The sequence below is a fragment of the Phascolarctos cinereus genome, unplaced genomic scaffold, assembly GCF_003287225.1.
Source record: "Phascolarctos cinereus isolate Bilbo 61053 unplaced genomic scaffold, phaCin_HiC Scaffold_5;HRSCAF=322, whole genome shotgun sequence".
Taxonomy (NCBI): Eukaryota; Metazoa; Chordata; class Mammalia; order Diprotodontia; family Phascolarctidae; genus Phascolarctos; species Phascolarctos cinereus.
Window position 1 is genome coordinate 271824804 of NW_027555958.1, and position 16597 is coordinate 271841400.

The 16597-nt window shown below is 43.5% G+C and overlaps 1 protein-coding gene across 3 annotated transcripts in view; it reads right to left on the bottom strand.

Annotated features, from left to right (window-relative positions):
- The window catches only part of FAAP100 (FA core complex associated protein 100), a 31658-nt gene extending 15906 nt beyond the window's left edge, over positions 1-15752 (bottom strand). The window contains exons 1-8 of one of the 3 annotated variants that reach the window (XM_021000818.2): positions 15658-15752; positions 13761-13955; positions 12898-13016; positions 10563-11521; positions 8610-8766; positions 6731-7524; positions 6085-6221; positions 3994-4110 (exon numbers count right to left, since the gene is read on the bottom strand). In XM_021000818.2, coding sequence (XP_020856477.1) covers positions 3994-4110; positions 6085-6221; positions 6731-7524; positions 8610-8766; positions 10563-11521; positions 12898-13016; positions 13761-13925 — 2448 coding nt within the window. In that variant the 5' untranslated portion in view covers positions 13926-13955; positions 15658-15752. Of the gene's footprint in view, positions 1-3993; positions 4111-6073; positions 6222-6730; positions 7525-8609; positions 8767-10562; positions 11522-12897; positions 13017-13760; positions 15516-15657 lie in introns of those variants that run through there. The other 2 variants (XM_021000819.2, XM_078155861.1) reach the window with 2 other exon arrangements.
- Between the last annotated feature and the right edge of the window lie 845 nt (positions 15753-16597).

Genomic DNA, 16597 nt, shown 5'->3' on the forward strand with positions numbered 1-16597 from the left:
ATGCATCATAATTTAGTAAGTACAGCCATCGATACACCTTTTCCATGTGGATCTACATGTCTTTGTGAGGTATCATTGTCAGCTGTGACAGCCAGTATGATTAAACATCAAAATAAACTGAACTTAGAAGCAGTCCCTGGAATTGCTACATCACAAAGTGCTAAACCAAGATTTTTTTTAAAATGAAGCATATTAAATAACAATGCTTGAAGAAATATTAACTTTTAGGGGCAAAAGTTTTTGTACCATTAATAAAATTAAAATATTTGAAACTACTTGATCTTTTTTGTCTATTTTTGCATACATTTTTCTTCTTACATATAGTAAATAATTTATAAACAAATATATATCAGGTGTGTACTTAGAACTTTTTCACTGATGACACAGAATTCCTTTGGAAACCACCAGTAATAGCCTCAGGGGAACTGCTGAAGGTTTCTGAGCATAGGAAGTGACAATTCCCATGCATTAAGAAGACTGCTTTGATAATCTCATGAACTATGGACTAGAGACAAGAAAGACTAGAGTCAAGGAGACCAGTCACAAAGTTAGAACAATATTCCAGGCAAAAAGTTGTGATGGCTTGTGAACTATGCCGGTGGCAGTGTGAGTGAAGGGGAAACAGACTATGAGAGATTTTGCATAGGCAGAATTGACAGGACTTGGCAACAGACTGGATGTTAGGATAAGGAGGAAGGAAGTCAAAGACTGACTTTGAGGAATTGAACCCATACTGATTCAACAGTAAATATATTTGTTGAATTGACGTGGCCAATATAGCTCCTCTTCTACCTTTGCCATCAGCAAAACACATTTTACATCCCAAACCATTTAAAACAAACCTTTCCCAGCCTATCTCAAGGGGTGGTTTTATACTTCATCCTTTTCATGCAAAAAGAGCTCTAGGATGGAGCTGTAACTGTTACTTTGCCTAACACTTCCCAGGTGGTCTCTGTTCCTTTCTCTTTCAGACACCTTCCTTGCCTGGTCAGTTGTCCTTTGCTACATGGAGAGGTTTTGCTTTGTGACCCATGAGTGTAGAATTATGGATCCCAGTTTATAAGAACCTTTGAAATATGTGTCCAGTCAAGGGCCAAGGACAGGAATTTCCTGAAACACTGAACTATGTGAACACTGTGACAAATTACAAACTATCTGAACTACTGGACCACAGGCAGTCCCTGTATACATACATCCCTGAACCCTGACTCAAGCCATAGTGTGACTTGTTCCCTGATCTTATGCTCTACTGATTTTTCACTTTCCCAGGCTGTTTAAATATGCTCAAGAGATCCCAAATGAATCTTCAAAAATATTTCTACAGTGAGACAGTTTTCTAATGGAAAAAAAAAGCACCAGATTTAGATTCTACTATTTATTAGATGCATAACCTCATGCAAATCATTTCCCATCTCTGGACCTCAGTTTCCTCATCTATAAAATGAAAAGTTGACCCTATAATTTTTAAGGTCTAATAATGCATGTAAAGTGCTTTGTAAACCTTAGCAAAATATGTAACAGTAGACATTATTTGTTTTTTCCAATCTTTTTCAATGAAGTTGAAATAGAAAGAGTTCTAAGAAAAGCCACTATCCTATTATTCTTTTATAGTGAATCTTCCACAGACTGTTGTATAAGGGGATAACTGCCCTTTTAGTTTAAAAAGAGTATTATGATACCAGCTCATCCTTTGTAGGCTCACTGAAAGCATTTCTAGAGACAGCTAGGTGGAGCAGTAGATAGAGCACCAGCCCCGGAGTCAGGAGGACCTGAGTTCAAATACGGCCTCAGACATATAACACTCACTAGCTATGTGACTCTGGGCAAGTCACTTCAACCCCAACTGCCTCACCAAAAAAAAAAAAAAGAGAGAGAGAGAGAACATTGTTCTTCAGTTTTCACAGATCAATGTGATGTTCAGGCTCTTATGGCCAGTAGTCATAATGTAGTCAATAAGCTGTCATAATGATCTAGTTTCAGTATAGCTTATAAGCTATTTTCTCCTGAATCGTTGGAGGTCTGTATTTGTAGCATGGGAATTTGTCATCTGTCAGTCCATTAAAGACAGCAAGCTTCTCATGTATAATTCTAGCTACTTGGTCTTATCTTGCTAGGTAAAGATTCCACAAGATGAAGGAATTGTTTCAAAGTATTTTTTCCCTCTAACGTCTCACATCCCACTTTGAAAAACCCCTCACAAAACCCTTGTAACAAATATGCATACTCAAGCAAAACAAAATCTCACAGTTGACTATGCCCAGGGTCCATTCTGCAACCTAGGTCCATCACCTCCCAGTCAGGAGGCAAGTAAAATGCTTCATCATTCATTTTTGGTATTATTTCTAGAGTCTGTATTAAGTGCAGATTTTCAATGACCTCAGTGTCATCAACTTTTCCTCTTCAGATTTTAGTTAACCTCTCAATTTCATCTCTTATTTCATCTAATGTAGACTTAATGATTACCTTTGCACTGGACAGCAATATGTTTGTTTGGTGACATAAAGCTGAAGGAATCATTGAAAAGAAGCAGGATAAAACCTTTGCCTATAACTGTTGAGATCTGGCTCCAATTTTGTTATTCTATTACTGCATGATAAAAGTATTCATGCTTTTAGAGTCAGTACCAGTTGCATCAAAGGATTTCCAATGGGTGGATGCTGGTATTTCTGATTTGTTCTGACATATTCTGCTATCCTGTGATTTCAGAACATGAAGGAATACAAATGCTTCTGCTGCCCTTCACGCCAAAAGGATTATTATGATGAATTTTGGGTAGCACCAGCCTGACAACCCAATGCCTATTTCTTAGATTCATAGGAGCAGTTTTACTATACTGGTCAGGGTGTTAACCCAATCAGTAGTATATACCAGGCCCTAAGTGGACGGAATTTCAGGGTTCTTATCAGCCTTCATAGCTATTGTAGCATTTTCAAGACACCCTGGCTGGCATTCTTTTACATTGCTGGGAGCACCCTCTCCCCTATCTATGACGTGGAGGATGGGCTAGACTTTGAGAGGGTGGGAGGCCCTGGGAGGTTAAATGACTTGCCAAAGGTCACACAGGTAGTTGTGTCAGAAGCAGGATTTGAATACAGGTCATCTGACTCTAGGGTCAACGTTCTTTCCCTTGCATCATACTGGCTCCATGTTATTACTTTCACTATTATTCTTACTCTAATATGTATGATCCAAAGAGATTTTGGGAATGATAAGCTGAGGAAGCTTCCTATAAACCAAAAAATGGTCAATAGGTATTAGGAATTCTAATACCCACTTCAGAAATAGTCTGTGCATATTAGAGAATCACCAACTAATTCTAACTTATAAAAATGCAAACCACTGGATCTCTCTTCTTTCCACTCAAACCAATTTTCTAGGTCAGTTACCCTAACACACCCAATGGCATATTGTATACTAAAGATCAGGTGCATGTCTGGAGTGGGAGCTGGTGGGGTTAGGATGGGAAAGCAGCAAAAATACATTAATTTAAAACTCTATGGTATGTGAGCTAAAGAACCGTCTTGCATTTTTAGTATGACTAATATACTTAATGCTTTTATCTGAAAGCCATAAGGAATTTAGACACTGTTCCCAACACCCATATGACCCTACAGAGGTAGCTCAAGGACAAACACCAGAAAAGAATGGCATCTGAAAGGAAAGAGGCCCAGCTGCTTGCTGTGAGAGATGGCTGTTTCCATGGTAAACAAGAGCACACAATACCAGACTCCTTTTGGCTGCAGAGAAACTTAGCACTGTTTCAGATGCATTTAGAAGCAGAATAGTCAAGACTGAGATAGATTTTCCTGCAACATCCTGGCATGGTAACTGTAGCTCATGCTACAAGCAACTAAACTGAACACACAGGGACCCCATAAAGCTATTTAAAACCACTCTTGCTCCTTTCTGTTTGGGGCTATGCTGGTGGGGCTCTCAGCAGAATGCCTCATAGATTAATGGGTCTCACTGCCTCACTGATGAGTTTTTAAATACCTGGATGCGTCTGATCACTGCATGATGCACCCTGCACATGTTAGCCAGAGAGGGGCTCTCCATCTGGATTTCCACAGCCTGGATAGGCCCTGCAGGGCACAGCTCAGTCACAGCCACCTGCAACAAAGAAGAGATCCTTACTGCAAATTTTGCGTATCATTGAATTTCATTAAAGGGGATGAAGGGACTCCACTCAGCCCTTCCTCTAAAATCTCTGATGTTGTGACTCCCTCTCTCCTTGAGGTTATCTCTACTGAAATCTTTTGGCATGAGCCAAAAGCCATGCACATAGTAGGGGTTCCTCCATCACCTAGCTTAACCTCACCATACTATTTATTTGCTAGAAGGTAGCAGTGCTTGAACATAAAAGATAATCATTGTGGCATAGGCTACTGTACTACCAACATTAGCTCTAAGCCTGATAGACCAGCTACCTGTCAGAAATCAATGCTAGTTATTTTCTAAACAGATGTTTCCAGTGGGGCCCAAGAACATAAAATGAGTTTGATAACATGGAACACTTGTCCCCTTAAAATCAAGACCTGTTGAACTCACTCCAGGGCCTCAAGCCAGATTTATCTCCAACAAAGGAATCTGGGATGACTAGTTTACTCATGCCTCCATGGAAACCATAAGTCTCCAACCTTGTCAGCTCACTGCCACCAAAAGCATGTTAATGAGGCAGACCTGTGTCCCAACACTCAATAACAGGCCCATAGCTGCACCAATGGATTTAATCCAGAAAGCTGAGTCAGGACTGTACTAATGCTGTCAGTAATCACATTGTTGGTATTAGTGTTTTCAGGCATGAAAGGCTGAAGACAAGTTTTATCTTCTGATTGGCCAGTCATTTCTCTAGAAGTTTTATCCAACCTTGTCAAGAATGCAGTAGAAGTAGCTATGACTTTCCTTTTGTATTTTGAAGAAGGGGAAACAATTCAGTAAATGTGAGGAAAAACAGAAAGCCAGGCAAGTCTAGCTTGTCCTTTGTAATTAGCACACAGGACAGGCCGCCCTCTAGGATAGGGATTTTAATTAGGATTTTGCTCCTTCTACTGGATCCTGTGGGAAATACAAGATGCCGGACATCAAAGTGACTACTGGTGCTGAGTGGACTATTATTACCAGTTGTTTCTGTAAGTTTCCAATACCACAGTGACATCTAGAAGCTGCTTCTGGCCCAGTCTCAAGAATGTGCTTTGGTCTGAAACCATCTGGGGATTCCAAAAGACCTCCAAGAGACTGAACCAGTTGAGGCTGGTCTCTGAGGTCTTCATCATAAGAGGCAAATCCTAGATCAACATTTCAAAACCACTATGGTCTCCTAGAAGTCCTCTATATTTGAGTTCAGGCCAAGACAACCTGAGCTCATATAATTTGCCCTTCCCTACAAAAAAGGTAAAGGGAGCAGGGAAAGAACATGAATACCTTTTGCTCTTTTGTCTTACTGTGTACAGCACTGTGAGTTGGGAAGGAATGAGAAAAGCAAGACTGGTTATACAAAAGCACTGTCAGCCTTTTATTTCTGCAAGGATATGTGACAGGAGATGTTCCCAAGAGAAAGCTGTTGGACCTGACATCACATTTTAGCTTTGGTAATCAGGCTGGCATCAGAAAGGGAGTGAAAAAACAAAGGATTCTCAAAGGATAGTCTATAACAGCCCTCTAGGAGGTCTGAGGGCTTCTTCTAATAATCAAGAGGCCTTTTTTTTCTCTGGAATTAATAGTTAACTTATAATTAATAAAACCAGATATTATGTCACTGGTTTCTCATGAAAGGCACTGTTATTCGGCTAGTGATGGTTTTTCCACGTTGGCAAGTGGAAGTAGGTGAGGTAGAAAACTCATATCAGAGTGGTCCATGCGCTAAAGTAGTATGTGATTGTGATTCTCACACTGTCTTTGTAACCACAAGGCTTAGCACCATGCCTCACACATAAGTCAAGATATGAGCTACTGACCCTAAGCCCTGCATGTGATAGAGCTTCTCCAGCTGTTCCACAACCTGAGAGAAATTAGGGTGGAACAAGGTAAGAGTGGGGCCTGGTAAAGGTTTCCCTGCAGAAACAGGTGAGCTAACCCATTCCTTGCCTCTCGGACGAGGAGGTGGATGTCGTTTCCATCTGGGGCCACCCCCTGGACTTCTGTCAGCACCTGTGTCTTCACTATGTCCGCTATGGAATTCTCAGCCAATAGCCACTGGAGAGTAGCACAACACAGGGGGACTTCTGGAAAGGTAGAAAAAAGAATACCTATCACTTTAGGGAAGGCTACATACACTCCCCATTGCTTTTAGTGGCCAACACCTATGAAGGACAGCTTTCCAATTCAAATCCTCCCTTCCCTTTGCTACTGTCCTATTTTCAGGCTAAAAGAGTCTACTCGGAAAATTTTAAAAAGTTCAAAAAGCTCAGCTCCTTCAAAAGGGAAGACTGAGTACTTAAATAGCCTAATATTCTTTTGGAAAGAGTTTTAAGATTGGGTGTGTTCAGGATGGGAGAGAGAAGGCATGAAGTTCTGTCTATAAGACATAAATCCAAAGGAGAAAGAGGTTTAGATGTAACAATCCAATCTGCAGCATCCCAACCCTTAATCACACTAGAGGAGGAAGTAGCAATTAATGCAATAAGGAATGATGGGGTGGGAAGGAAAGATGACAGACTTAATGGATCTAATCTTCTTAGGCTCTGAAGTCCTTTCAGGGTCAGAGAGAGGATTATCAGTCATTATTACCCACCTGAGCAATATTCCTTTAGGGCATTTTTGAGCAACTCAGATGACACCTTGACTGAGGCCACTGATGGTGGAAGGTACTTGGCTCTAAGGAAGTCTGGTCCCATTGGCTCAATGTTTTTCATATGTTCAGGCTCTACTTGCCCCCTGGAAGCTTCTAAAAAGGTTTTCACAGGGTCACTGGTAGGACTGGGAAGGCCTGGAACTTGCACTTCAGCCACTGCAAGGGTAGGGAAACGAAGGCACTGGAGCATGTCCACAGTGTATTCACCCAGGGGCAGGAAGATACCATCCCGGTCAGGTAGGATGTCAGGGGGGCAGTCATCAAAAAAAGGGGCATCCAGAGAATCTGAAGAGGTTAAAGCACTGCCCAGAATCTCTTTGAGGCTGTAAAATAGTGCACAGGATATGGTCACAGGTAGGTCTAGTTTGCCATTTTCATTGGAGCCAAGTGGTAATGTCACTTCCCTTTTACTGCCAGGAGTGAGCTGATCAACTGGAATGGTGTAAGTGATGGCAGAACCAACAGAGTCCACTTCTAAGGCACAAGAACTAGTAAACACCTGAATGCAAAAGGTCCACCCCTGGTCTAGACTGTAGTCACTACTATTCTCAAGCAAACAAGTGGCTGTCAGCACATCCCGGAGTTGAAAGCGGCTCCAGGCAGTGGTGGTGGTACAATTAATGGGCTTTGGTCCTTCCCGATTGGATAGAAGGGCACAGCTCACATTCATGGCTTCATTGAGGCAAGTCAGGGCACGGTTCCGCTGATCAACTGCCTTCTTCAGGAAAGATACTCTATAGAAAGAAGAATACTTGGTTTGTTACACAAAGTCTTTCTAATCAATTTACCAAAAAAAGCTCTAAACTCCCACACAAGATGTCCCATCTCCCAAGCCAGGGATAGCGCAAGTCCCTATACAAAACATAATTGAAAACAACCACCAGAGAGCCTGGTGTTTTTACTCTAACTATTCAGTACCTACTGCCAGATCTGCCGAGTTCAAATTTTACACACCCCACCACCACCACCCCCATATATGGCCAGTTAACTAGCAATTCTGATGTTAATTAACACCTTCAATGGGACTGAAATTATGTTTCATCCTCCACCCTGATGTTCACCAAAATGTTCCCAATTGGCCCATTTTACTTTTTGAAGCTGTACAAGTAGCAACACTGAAAGTAGTGGGAAGGAAGTTCAGAAACAGACACAGACAAACAGGGTAGTATCGGAACTATGTTAAATATGAATTATACCAAAAAAACTCAGCAAGATGTATGTAGTAGGAGAAAAAAACAAATTGTACGTAACAGAAGTTCAGTTTCATATACAGTACAAATCTCTTTTTTGTTTTTCTTTGTAGATAGGAATATTCATATTTGTTGATGTTTAAGTTCATGATAAAAAAATTTTAAAGAAAGCAGTGGGAAGCTACAGAAATAATTCAAAACAACTGCACCTGTGGTTCAGATAGTCTTTATAATACCCTGGTAAAATCAGAAAGAGATATGAAAACATCTAAAGCACATATTCCTTTAACACGTCACCTCCAAGCTGAATGATAGAACTGAGAGGAAAGACTAGCTGGGTTTAAGGGTATCCTCTTCTCTCCTATCAGGGGAAGGATGTATGGCTGTTATCTATGACAGAGAGAAGGATTCGTTTGTTTTCCTGAGATAGCCTGGCTTCCCAACTGCTCAAACTACAAATTTATGCAGCATTTTGTCCAGCCAATGGCAATGCTCAGTATTCTAAAAATTAAGCCAGAGGCAAAACCAATATGCATTAAAACAGACCTAAATGATGAATATGAGTGATAGGATACATTTTATTAGACTAACATTTATATCTGCACCAGTAGCTAAGGAGACATGTTTACCTCTCAGAGACATTGCCAATTCCAGAGAGTAATTCCTTAATTTTTTGACCCACATTTCCTGTGTTCATCCTCACTGGCCGAGAATCCTCAGAACTCAGATCCAGGCTGCAGGTCATTAGTCGGCCCTTGGCAGACAGGGCCAATAGTTCTGCTTCACCTGATATATGACATGCATATGGTTAGAACCTGATAAGCAGACAGGAAGCAACATCTCAGACACCCAACATTCTCTCTTGACCACCAGGATACATGCTAGCAAAAAACCAATAAGCTATTGACAAAGAAAGGCCATTCTTCTGGGACAGATAAGGGTACCTTGCCCAGAGACCAGGAATAAAAATTTCCCACCCCCAGGCAGAATAATAAGTATACATTTCTGTTAAACAATCTTTGCTGAAATGAAATTTCTGGAGATCCCAAATGCACCCTCCCAAGAAAAGTAAGGTCACTCTGGTAGAGAAATGGCAATAAGGATGTTAATCTGACTACAATGAACAGAAAAAAACAGCTAAGAAAATTCACAAGGAAAACAACAAACACATACAACACAACATAGTGACAGTACTATGCAATGTAAGACTGGGTATAGAGAACAATGTTGCAGCATTTCCAAAGAGAACAGAGAAGATACAGCAAAGTCCTGCTGAGAGCCTTTCATCAGCCCTTGTAGTGAGGGGCAGGTGACTTTCTGAAAGCTGCTCTGTCTCTTTACCATAGTTCTGTTTCCTTTCCAATCTCCTTTACTGTCTGTCAGGGATGCTTTGGGGCAAACAAGATCTTGTTCCTTTTGAAGAAATTGCTTGTCTCCCAGCCCTTGTTCCACTTCAAGCCCTAAATCTCATTTGATGGTTGGGGTATAGGCATAGGAAGGCCAAGGAAGACAGCCACCAAAGAAGGTCAAAGGGAACAGGCAACTTTTGACAGACTTCCTCAAGAAGTCAAAAGGAAGACATTTTCAAATAGATGATTTTTTTCTGAGTTTTCCAAAGAGTATCCCTTTGTATACTTAAGCTTTCTGTTCATAAATAACATTCTGCACATTTCCTCAAGCAAATAGCATATTACAGTAAGGCTGTTTTGGGGTCAACATCTTAAGTAGCCTTATTTTTCATTGTTAAAAAGGTATACTATCACTTAACACCATTGCCCAGCAAAAAGAAAAAAAATGGTATACTAACAGGTTACAAATACATATGTCTTCACTAGTTTGGTATTCTCTTCTCTGGCCATTCTTTTTTCTCTCCCAGTAGTAGAAAGACAATTTTGGCTTTTACCTCTAAAGCACACTCACAAGGTACCTTAATGAAAAATGTGGCAATGGAAATGATCACTCCATTACTTTTCCCCTATATTAGGAAAGCACAATTCAAACCTTCTCTGGTTTTGTTTAGTGGAAAACATACCCACAAAAGTAGAACTCCTTGCTTCCCACATCTCTACTTCAGAGTGGTTTACTGGCAGGTCATTTGATGACTAGACCAGTTGCTTCTTCAACTTTCAAAAGAAAACTAAAAGCCTCAAGGTCAACCTGAATTTATCCTAAACTGTCTGTTGCAAATGACCTGGCTCCAACAGGCTCCAAGTGAGTAATCTATCAAACAGCCAAGGGTCAAAACCAAGCAAAGACAAGCCCCTTCTCCCAACACTAATGATAAGAATTAAAATATAAAGGAAGGAGTTTTGCAGAAAGTAGTTAACACTATTCAAGTTCCATACTTAATACAATCAACCTTTTCTTTAATGTTAAATCAACACTCCCTGAGATAAGACAAGTGATTTAACAACAAGGGTGTGAAAGATGGTGGTAAAATTGAAGCTACAGGAAGGGATGGAATAGAATAAGCAAGTGAAAGATGGATCTACCAACAACTTCACTGAGATAGTAAAATTGTGGGTTAGGCCCCACACTGGGGCCTGAAACCACATGGTTTATCTTTAAATAGTTGCCAGTACCTTTAGGTGCCCTAGAAGACACAGAAAGGGTCACAACGCTACAGATACTTAAACTGGCTGGAGACAGAACTGGAGGTAGGACCCCCTGGGCATTATCTATCTTCTCAGGATCTGAGGGGTTGCTGTTACAAGCCAGGTCAACCACAGAAAGATCAGAATGGGTGCTGTAATACATTCGGCTTCCCACACCACAGGCAGCACAGAGAATAGGTCCCCTAATGTAGTATTCTCTTAGTTCTGGCACCAAGTTTCCTCCTTCTTCCCGACTGGACTTAATGGCCATCATTTTGCCATAGTGACCAACAGCAACCATACAGTCACAGCTTGTATCTTCATTTAGTGGTTTCTCATCCATGTCTTCTAGGATCCTTGGATCTGTTCTTAGAGCTCCAATGAAGACCACAGGCTCTTCTAAGTGGTGAAGTATCTTGACAGGGGTTTCAGGGCCACCAAGAGCCACCTCAGGAGATAACAGGGCCTTCAACGGCACACAGCACAGCTGACCATCTGGAAAACCACAAAGGATCATGGGAGACTCCAGAAGGGTAGCATCTGCTCCAAACAGCAAACCAAAGAGGGTCTCCTCTAGCACAAAACCTCCAGAACTACACCAAGGTGTGTGAAGAACATTGGTGCCTGGAGGGGACGCACAGCACAGGACTGGGAGGAAACGAGAGGCCAGGGGTTTCCCATTGCTCCCTGATGGCAAAATGCAGGTAGAGAACTCCACCTCACTGAACTGGCTCCCTGGCCTAGGATCCCCATCTGAGCCTTGGGGCTGCTCAAACAGTCTCATCCTCCATTTGGATGGGCCCTGAGCCAGGGTGATGATGATGTCATTCAGCACCGTGAAAGCACACAGAGTAGCATCAGGAAAGACACAGGAGTCTGAGTCCACAGGAAACACATTTGAAGGGAAATCACTTTCTTTGTCCTCTCCATCAGTCTGGTCCACCAACCTTCAAGCAAACAGGGAAAAGCTTTCAGTCAAGACAAAGGCCCAGAGCTTGCAGCCTGTACACCCTCTTAACAAGCTAAAGAGGAAAGGATGGTGCTTAGAAGCACCTTATCAAGCACATGTCTAGGTAGGGGACTTTTTATAGTCAACCCTCCTGAATGTGTCTTTCAGGTGAAGTAGTGGCAACATAGCAAGTCTTTCTGGAAGCACAACAATGAAGTAGCCCCTTGGGCAGCTCTGTCAGACTATCTTCCCACTTCTCCTTGAAATTAATGGAACTATGGGTTCATGAGTGGACACATTACATGTGTGGGTGAGCAAACATTCCAGAAACTGAATCCACAGCTAACCTTTGATGTCAATGACAGTTTACCTATTTATTCAGAAGAAATAGGTTCCTGTTATATTTTCTCTCATGATAATCAGTTGTACAAAACTTGCATCAACAAAGAAAATTTTGAGCTAAATTAGCCATAAAAAATCCTAGGTGTATTGATTACCTATGGCAATAAGGAACTATCTTCATTCTCCCATATTGTTGCCATAGAAAATATGTTATCCTATAACTGGCCAATTGAGTGTTGTGCCTGTCTTCTTCCCAAACAACAATTCAGATATTAAAGACTTAATGAAAAAAAAAAGTGAATAGTTTGTGTCTTGCCATGTCAGGTCCTCAGTTCTCACAGACAAGACTTACCTGAATACAAAAATTTCAAGGAGTTATGAGTAACTATTTTTGGATCACCTTTTGCTGGAGATATATCTCACAGTCATCATACCAATACCAGAGAAGTAAAGGAACCATCAAGGCCAAAGACAGAGAAGTCTGATGCCAGCCATGAAGTTGTTTGCCTTCTCCAGACTCTACCGACCTGAATGACACCTCCTAAACTTCTTGGGTAGAGCAAAGAGTCTAGGAAAACCAAAAGAGCTGCCCTGTCACAGGTGGTCCAGAAGGTGGGAGTGGGAAAAGTTCTACATAAATAAGTACAGACAGTCAGATGAACAGAGGCTGAAAACACTTTAGATATGGACTGGTGCCCAAAAGTAAAGGATAAATTTTCCTGATTGACCACTGTAGTTCTTATTCTGAGCCACAGCTTGAGGGGAGGCAGAATATTTGCAAAAGCATGGAGTTAAGGAAGTCTGAGTAGAGAGGATATAGTATGGAGTCCATTGGTGGTCTGCTACCTTTAATCACGTTCATCTGAGGTAGAAAGTGCAAATCAAACAGCATCTCAGTTGGGTGAGTGATGTCAGGTGTCATTTCAAACATGTTAAAAGATATATACCAGAAAGCGAGTTACTATTCCTGCTAGTAAATTCTCTGGCCAAGTCAGAAACCATTACACCTCTGGGGATACACCTGTACCTCACCTGCTTTGAGGGTCCAGTGATAAACAGTAAATGCCATTTCGAGCACACAGGACATAGAGCTCCCTGCGTAAGGCAAGGAGCTCCAGATGCCAGACTTGATCAGGAAACCTATATACAGCCTAGATGTGAAAAGAATGAGCCCATTAGATAAACATAAAGCACAAATAACCTGACTTTTTATACCAGTCCCATAGAAAATATACCTTATTAACCCTTAAGCTCAATATAACTCCCTCCTGTTATCCTCTCTAGGGCAAGACATTAGGTTATATCACTCTTCCAATATGTTGTTTGATACAAGACAAAAATTCCCTCCTTCACACACAACTTAACTTTGAATTTTTTCTGAAAGAGTTAAGAATAACAATGTTTAAAGTTAAACATGCCACATTTGCTTGAACAAGAACACAGAACATGCATTTAATGAACGGCTGGAGGCCATGTGTGTAGAGTGAGGGGTGCAGCTGGTCACCAGGGACAGAAGGAGAGAGCTTTGTGACTCATTAGGAGAAAGATATGAATCCAGCAATTATCAGGAAAGACACATTCATTTTTACGCCATTTATAAATACAGAAACTTTACCCATATTTCTGAAGGCCAATGAAAGGCAGCATGGTACCATGGAAAAGAACACTAGATTTGAGTCAGAAGACCTGAGTTCAAATCCTGTTTCAGACACTGACTAGCTGTATGACCCTGGGCAAATCATTTAACACCTCCGGACCTTAGTTTCCTCATCTGTAAAATGAGTGAATGGGCTAGATTCCATGGCCTCTAAGGCCCCCTCCAGTTCTAAATCTAAGCATCTATGAAGAACATATAATCAGACCTGGAGGTGCATCAGAGCATCTGGGATACTTACATTTAGCAGCTTTCCCTCTTGATTGTAGATATAGACGAATTCACTCCCATTGGAGAGGTAGATTTCTGATTCATGGCACAGCACCCTGGGTTTGCCTGCAGCCAGACCCCCAACTGGGCAGCAAAACCCAGCCAGATAATCCACCCTTTGGTTGTCCTCTGCCATCCTCCTGCCATACAGCTGTCTGATGCTAACCTAGGGAAGGGTGGGAAAGCACAAGCATGGGGCACAAGGCGGTGGCAGCTGCTGTCTCCTATCTCTGCTATGGCTGCTGGTACAAAGTGCTCTGGGGCTGGGCTTTGTTCAGGCATTGCCTGGCACAGAAAACTAGCTTTTCCTATCCAGGCAGAAGCTGGGACTGGAGGGGTTGGGGGGGAAAGGGAGAGAAAAAGAGTAAAAGGATAGGAGGAGGAGAGCGAGAGGGATAAGAGAGATGAATAAAGGGAGAGAGATGAGGAGATGAGAGTATGAGAGGGAATGAAGGAAAAGAGAATAAAACAATGTGGGGAGAGGGATGAGGTAATGACTTGGGGGGAATGGGAAATGGGTAGGGATGAGTACAAGAGTTGAGGAGAAAAGAGATAAAGGAATAAGGAGAGAGGGATGGGGGAGATGAGAATTAGAGAATGAGATAAGAAAGGGGGATTACAGAATGAAGGGAAAAGACAGGGATGAAAAAGGGGATAGAAAGAAGGGGGATAAAAGAATGAGGAGAGGGACGGGAATGGGGGTGAGGAAAAAAGATTAGGGGATCATGAGAGAGGGATGGGACTGGGAAGCTAAGGATTAGATAAGAGGAATGGGGGTGAGAAAAGGAATAAAGGAAAAAGGCATAGAATGGGGGACAGAGGAAGGGGGATGGGGAATGAAGGGGGGATTAAAGAATGAGGTAAGAAGAACGGAGAAGGGGAATAAGGGAATGAGGGGAGAAGGAGGGCGTTGAAGGATTAGAGGAGGTTTAGGGAATGTGAGGGGGAATAAGGGAGACAGAAATAGGAGGATGGAGAGAGAGGAATAGGGACAGGGATGAGAAGGGAGGATTAGGGAATGAGGGGAGCAGGATGATGGGAAAAGGGATGAAGAGGGGGAAGAGGGGGATAAGAGGTGAGGGAAGAGGGATGAAGATGGTGGAATTAGGGAATGAGTGGAGAAGGAGGGGAATGGGACAAAGGAGACAGAAAACGAAGTGGGAGGTTTAGAGGCTGAAGGCGTTGAGGGGCGAAGGATAGAAATGGGGCTGAGGAGAAAGGGGATGGGGATGAAGAGGGAGGTTTAGGGGCTGAGGAGGTAGGGGAAAGGGATAGGAATAAGGAATGAAGGGATGGGGATGAAGAGGAAGATTCAGGGGCTGAGAGGGACAAGGGGTTGTGATAGAAAGGGCGAGGGGATGTGGATGAAGAGGGTGGTTTAGGAGGGGAGGGGAGAGGGATGGGAACGGGGGAAAGGTGATAAGCGATAGAGAAGTTTAGGGGCTGAGGAATGGGAATGGGGGGATGAAGGGAAAGCAGATGGGATGAACAGGTTCAGGTGATGAGAGGAAAGGGAGAGTGAAGAAGGGGTGCGGGGACTAAGGGCGAGGGATGAGAATGGGGCGATGAGGAGACAGAAGAGGAAGGGAGACGGAGGACGAAGCGGCGTCGGGGCGGAGGAGAACAGCTGGCGGCCGGCGGGAGGGTCCCGCACGCCCGGGAAGAAGCGGCGCGCTCCGGGCGCCACACACCCCTCAGCCCCCCCCACCGCGAGGCCGGCCCGGGAGGACGCCCGCCTCTCGCCTCGCGCCTCCAGCCTCGCGCTCCCCCGCTCCCCCGCACCCCCGGCCTCGCGCTCCTCCGCGCCACCCCCACCCCCCCTCCCGCCCGCAGCTGGCCACGCTCGAGGCTGCAACTGGGGCCATTACCTGAGGAGGAAGAGGAGGAGGGAGGAGGGGGGAGGAGCTGGCGGGCCGCGCAGGCGGAGCGGGGCGGCTGAGAGGAGGGAGGGGGAAGGAGGGAGAGAGGGAGGGAGGGGACGGGGGAGAGGGAAAGGAGGGAGGCGCCTCTTTACGACAAGAGTCTTTTTCGCGGGAGTTAGAGCGGGCCGTAAAGCGTTGGGGGCTGGGCAGGGGCGGGGCCACGACCAGAGCAGGTGGGAGTAGCAGGCCCCGCCCCCTTCCTGGAGGGCCCCCTCTCCCCCCCAGCCCAGGTTTCTTACAACCGTACTTACACTGGCCCAGCTGGGGCGGTCTGAGGTCGTTGAGTGTGACCTCTGCTTTTTACACATGAGAAAAGTGAGGCGCAGAGAAAAGAAGCGACTTACGCGAAGGTCACACAGCTGGGTTGGGACAATAGGAACTTAGCTCAAAGTTGAAAGGGTACCCATCACTCCAGAGTCAGAGGACCTGGGTTCAAATTCTGCTAACCACTTGTATGACCCTTGGGCAAGTCTCTCGGCCTCAGCTTCTTCTTTTGCAAAATGAGGGAATTGTTACAGAGGGCCTCAGGGAACCCTTCCAGCTCTAGATGATTCAGTAATATTAGTTGTTTATTTAGTTTACTAAATTGTCTGAGGAGATAAAACATTTAGGGAAAATTCTATAGTCTGTGGACTGAGTTTTAAATATTTTTTTTTTAACGCAGTTGGGGTTTAGCGACCCACCCAGAGTCACACAGCTAGTGTCAAGTGTTTGGTCTGAGGTCACATTTGAACTCAGGTCCTCCTGGCTTCAGGGCTGGTACTCAATCCCCTGCACCACCTACCTGCACCTTGAGTTCTAAATTCTAACCCTGCCATTTACCCTTAGGTAAAGCACTTCACCTAGGCCTAGGCCTCTATTTCCTTATCTGTTAATCAAAGGAGTT